The sequence below is a fragment of the Symphodus melops genome, assembly GCF_947650265.1.
Source record: "Symphodus melops genome assembly, chromosome: 12".
Lineage (NCBI taxonomy): Eukaryota > Metazoa > Chordata > Actinopteri > Labriformes > Labridae > Symphodus > Symphodus melops.
Window position 1 is genome coordinate 2,381,365 of NC_136702.1, and position 5,827 is coordinate 2,387,191.

At 45.4% G+C, this 5,827-nt stretch overlaps 1 protein-coding gene across 2 annotated transcripts in view; it reads right to left on the minus strand.

Annotated features, from left to right (window-relative positions):
• Window positions 1–1,434: 1,434 nt before the first annotated feature.
• tbx15 (T-box transcription factor 15) overlaps window positions 1,435–5,827 on the minus strand; it is a 31,273-nt gene continuing 26,880 nt past the window's right edge. For both annotated transcript variants that reach the window (XM_079357596.1, XM_079357595.1), the window contains exons 7-8: window positions 5,043–5,140; window positions 1,435–3,295 (exon numbers count right to left, since the gene is read on the minus strand). In XM_079357596.1, the coding sequence (XP_079213722.1) occupies window positions 2,463–3,295; window positions 5,043–5,140 (931 nt within the window). In that variant the 3' untranslated portion in view covers window positions 1,435–2,462. The remainder of the gene's footprint in view (window positions 3,296–5,042; window positions 5,141–5,827) is intronic.

A 5,827-nucleotide genomic window follows, 5' to 3' on the forward strand; every position in this document is an offset into this window, starting at 1 on the left:
TTTTGTGATGATGGTTCAGATATGATATTTCATGGCCCGGGCAGTACACATGATAGGAAGTGATTGGGGAGAGCCGTTCTAGAAAGACATGGCGTGTAATAGACGCTGATTGGCCCCCGGCTAAATCCCCGGAGCCTGAGCCTGTGGAAAAAGAAGAGGGAGCCACAAAGCTGCAGCAGTAATGAACCCGAAAGCTGCATGTTTTCTTTTCTTGGAGGTTGAAATGATTACAGGATGATTTCTGGTCGTCTCGAGGCAGGTGCCACTTTTAAGGTGCATTAAATACACCAACAGAGCAAGTCGGCACGTGAGCTTTATTCCTCTTTTTCTTAATAAACAGAAACAGCAGGGAGAACGTTTTGTGTGTTTTTCTTTTTTTTTCGGGTCTTTTTTCCCCCAGTTTGGTTTATGATCGATGCATTGCGTCAGCGTTTGAAGCCCAGGCCTGTGATGTGGTGCAGAGCAGATGTGTGTTTTATAAGCTGAGACACTCTCTTGTGTGATTAATAATCTGGTCATTCATTGTTATTGTAGCCTGAAGCTTTTGACCGACTGTAATGTGGCTGTTGAGTCATCGATTTCATACCGTTTTTCTAAGTGTTTCAAATCACACTTTCCTGCTCAGTTTGTAAGTACGGAAATAGCTGAAACATTTAGCAAACCCTGCACATGTTTGAATAATCATTCTGTTGATTATCTCCAGTAAACACTTTAATTCTATTTGTTAACTAATTTGGTCAAAAGTTTTTTTTTATCAGCAGCTGCTCTTAGTTATCACCATCGACTGTAGAAAACATGGACGTCCTCTCAGTGATGTCACCGTTTGCATTCTGAAGAGGAGTTTTGAAGTCGAACGATCGGAGGCGCCGTATTGCAGACGCTGCCTCAAGGTCACTTTTGATCAGTCCCGTGACAAAGAGGCGGAGCTTAGGCAAGCGCTCGGCCTCCTGACAAACGGCTACGACGCGCCCTGCTGTCCGTCAGCTTAGCCACGCCCCTCTGAACTTTTCATCAGACAGTTTTGTCAGGATTTGTGGCTTCTTTGAATCTCTCTCTGTCTCCTCAGTCATGACTGACATATTTCAAAAATCAGTCCACAAATGTGTCATCGTAATCCACTTTTGACACTTTTATTTTACTTTGCTGTATTTTATTACTTTTATTCAACTTTTTTTATTGGATTTTTATTTTTTCCTTTCTCTTTTCGACTTATTGTAGAGCACTTTGGTTCACCGAAAGGATTGTTGTAAAGGGCTGTATAAATAAAATACATTCACATTTACAAAGTGAGCGGACAGAGTTTGAAGATTACGGTGAAATAAATCATTTGGAAGTCAAATTTGAGGGTAAAAAGCAGAAAAATCGCGCGGCTTTAAATGTCCAATTCATTTTGAACACCATCTAAATGACAAGAGGGGAAAAAAAGAAACCTCGTACATGAATTAAAACCTTTATTGAGCTTTTTTTTTTTTTACGTGCTTGGCACCTATATTTACATTTTTTTAAAATGCCTCAAAAAGTTTTCCATTTCCCTTTTTTTCACACATTTTTTTTAATACCAGATTGGCTGTAAAATTGTTATACTGCTCAGCACTTAAATACACATCTCTACAACACACCAAAACATACTTTTATTTACTTTGCTTTGCTATTGCTTATTTAATAACTTTTCACACAACAACTTTTAAGCTTATGTTATTGATTGCATTTGCCATCTTTATATATATATGCCTAAAAAAAAACGTAATTCACTCTAAAATAGGGAAGCTTGTCCAGTCTGTGAGGATAACGAGGTGGATAAAGTCAGGTTCTGGAGAACCAAACTTCTGCAGCCACTTGTATTTGACCCTGTTTGACACATTAAGTGAAACCACATCTTTGTGAAAATCCTTCTTCTGCTTGTTCGTGGAGCTCCATGTTGTCCATGTTGTTCCTTTCTTTCCGGCCACAGCCTCGGACCTTACTGACCCCTCTGACATTTGTAAAACATTAAGGCACAAGTTCTGTGTGGAGTCCAAACTTCTGGATCACAGTGAAGATTCTTTGGTTTGATCACGTCCTGACCGGTTTGAGTTAAAAAAAAACAAAAACAAGAATGAGTCCCTTGAAATGAGTGTTGTATATTGCACCATATTCAAAACTGATAATCCCACATCCTATGTCTCACAGCTACAGTTTGTTGTCTCTCGTCTGTCGGAGACTTTAAGAGAGTAAAGTTGCCGTCACAATTTCTTGCTTTAGTCATAACAAAGATAATTAAATAATAGTTTTGACTCCCTGTATAAGGTTTTGTAAGTGGAGTGTCTTTAAAAAAAAAAAAAAACATGAGATGATTTCCTTTTCTGAAAGGGTTTTTTTGCATCTCATGAACACTTATGGTAAAAACACTAAACCTGCTTCGTAGATTTGCTTTTCAGCTGAAAGACTTTCGAGGACTGCGAGGTTTGATGCCCGTTTCCACCTCACACCATGTGCATGGACATCTGAGACGATGAGCCGTACTGACGCCCGTCACAGGAGCTGCTGCCCTGCTGGCCGCCGGAGGAGTTGCCAATCATGTGCATAGTGTCCATGCCTCCGTTGGACAGGTACTGACGCTCGGCGAAGGCCCCGGCGGGAGACGAGGAGCAGAGCAGACCTCCCTGAGGCTTCTCAGGGCTGGCGGCCAGGCGGGGGGAGGTGGGGAAGTTGTATCCGTACAGGTTGTAAGGGTTGTGCAGGGAGAAAGCGTTGTAGGAGCCTTGCTGCACGTGGTGGTGGCTCCCGCTGAACATGTGGGCGGAGGAAGGGGACGATCCAGAAGAGGAGGAGGAGCCAGAGGCGGAGCTTCCTCCCGCCTGCATCACATACTGAAGCTGCGACGCCGGAAAGGAGCCCAGCTGACCGCCATAGGCATCCATCTTCCCTCCGGCGCTCCCGCTGCTCCCTCCGCCAGTCAGGGAGGGGTGAGCGCCGCCCTGCATGCCAGCAGCAATCAAAGAGGAAGTCCTCTGCGGCAGGAAGGATTCAGAGGACTGAGCAGACGCCACAGCGCCCCCTGCAGCCTGGAGACGTCCGTAAGAGCTGTCAGCCAGGCCGCCGTATCCCTGCAGAGCAGCCATGTTGCTGCGAGCACAGGCTGGGTACTCAGACAGGCCCAGGTTACAGAGCTGACTCTCCCTGCAGCCCACATTGAAGGTGTTGGGGGCGAGGTGAAAGGTGGGAGGGGAGCAGGAGGGAGAGAGGAGGTGAGCGGCGCCGGAAGGTGAGGGAGTTCCTGTGCTGGAGGTGGTGGGAGAAGTGCCGGTGCTTCCACCTGCAGAACACACAGAATTAAATAAAGGACCAGTCTGTATGTTCCTTTTTCTCATGTGCATTTATACCGGAGTTCAGACCTCACGTTAACATGACGGATTCTTTAAATCTTTTCTAATGACACAAGCCTGTTTGTACGAAATTTGACATTTTAAATCTTTGTAAGGGGAATCCCTCCCTCCATGCATCCTCGCCGTTTCTGCAGCGTATATCTTCCCGCCTGAGTCTCCCGCTGTGAGGTGACGGTGTGCACAACTAACTCGGCCCCCTGCGTGAAATTCTCCAGAAATGTTCAGAAGTTAATGTGTGAACATTGCTTTGTGTTGGTTAAATGTATAGAACAGGTAAAGCCGTGCCTCCATATCGGCTCATGATTAAACGCTCGCATTACTTTTCGTAGGAAACCCCAGTGAGACAATGTTTGCTTACTTAATTAGCACGTTGACAAGTCCATTTATGCTCCGCTGATCCAAATAGACTTTTTCAAACTCCATATGTCAAACTAATTTCATGTCCTTTTCCTCTGAATCTGCTGGAAACAACAACATGAATCATCCTGAAATATGTATTGCTGGTATGTGGAGATAAATATGGATTCAGTTTTTGACCACGTCTGGTCAACAGAGCCCACATCCCTCAATAAAAGCCGCTGACTCCGAGTTCTTCGACTCTACCAATCAGTTGACGTGGAAGAGAGGGACTTTATATATCAGAGGAAAAAGAATGTGTGCATTGTTGGCACAAATTGCACCCTTTCAAAGTCGAGGGAGAAATGATAGCTGTGGGATATCAATCGCATATTTCTCTATTAATGAGAATTTGGCCGGGGTTCATCTTGCCGTTGGAGAAATTCAATTTGAACCAAGAACGGGGAGGAGGCATAACTAAATAATCCAGGACTTGCTTGGCTGGGGTTCTGATTTTTTGCACCATATGCCTTCGATAATATGGTTGCAGAAGACGACGGGGGGGGGGGGGGGGGGGGGGGGGGGGGGGGGGGGGGGGGGGAGAAAGAGTTTGAGGGAGAAGGAGAAAGCAAGGTGGACATATACGAGAAGAAAATAAAAGAAAGGAGGAGAAGATGAGAGTTTGGTGATGTCATGTTTTCCTGCACTTGGAAAAGCTCGAGGGGGAAGAGTTGATTACTTGGAGGGAAAAGGGCGCCTGGTGCTTTAAGGGTAGATGTACACACACACACACACACACACACACATGTACAGCAGTGTCCTTTTAGGGTGATACAGGGTTCACTGGCGACACAAGGACTTTCATTAAATCCTCATCACATGAAGAGTTTAACGATAACAAACACATGTGCGTCTGCTCGGACAGACTCGCAGCGTCACGTCATGCTGACCCGCTGAGGTAACCGACACAGATCCAGCGAGGAAACGGGGCTCCTTTAAAAGCACGGTGGCCCTTGATACGAGCCACGACAAAGACCCTGAGCCGACCCCGGAGCCGGAACCAAGGGAGGCGGCCACGACTCGTGTCGCTGAGCCGTCCAAAAGCCACGGGTGGCTTGTGTTTAACAGTTTTATTTTGAAGGGCCGAGCGCGAGCAGACGCAGGCCGACGTGCCAGACGAGCAGCGTATGGCCAAGCTCAAACGAAGGACGAGCAGAGCTGATGCAGTGTGTGCTGATATATGCGGGGAAAGTATGCAGAGGGAGAGTTCAGGTCGGGACAGAACACACGCCAAGGTCATGATGATAAACCTACAGCAGACTGAACTTGAGTTTTACTCACCTTGCTGTTTCTGCATGTTGGTGAAGTCTTCAAAGGTGAGGGTCCTCACTGGAGGTCTCCAGAAAGCATAAGTCTCCATGATGGCCTCCAGCCCAGTCCTGACAGAAACACACACAAACACACGACACTATAAAACCTGCGTGTGCTCAACCAGACGTCATGAATTAAGAGGGATTAGGGGGAAGTTGATTGTTACTGCTAAAATAGATTCAGATTCCGGGTTTTTCCCAGACAGAGCAGGAAATCAGGAGAGAGGACGGAGGAATTACAAGCGAGGACGGAGACACATGCTGGACTTGAAACGGAGCCACCACTGTGAAGGACGACAACCTAAATACAAAGAGCACGACGTAACCACTCGACCATCAGCGCTCCAGTCCGATTCATCTTTACACTCCATGGATTTTCTTTTAACTCCTGTTTATATCTGAAGTTACTTTTCACGTCTGCTTTACACGAGTATACAGACGTCTCATATGTTAGGCTGAAGACTACAGCACTACATCTGAATCTGTATTGTATTAAAGACGAGGGTCAGAACTTGCATCACATGTAAACTTCACAACTTAACTCAAATCTTTAGTGGCAGGAAAACTACAATATTCAATTAAATCTTGGATAAATATTCATTCTCCCCATCCTTTGTGGAGTCCATACATCCATTAGTTTATTTTATATCAGACCTCGACTTTAAGTCTTTTGTTCCCGTTGTTCGAAGCCTTGTCCGACTTTCTGTTTTCCTTCTTTTAAAGTAAAATCTGTTTTTTTTTTTTGTTTTTTTTTTT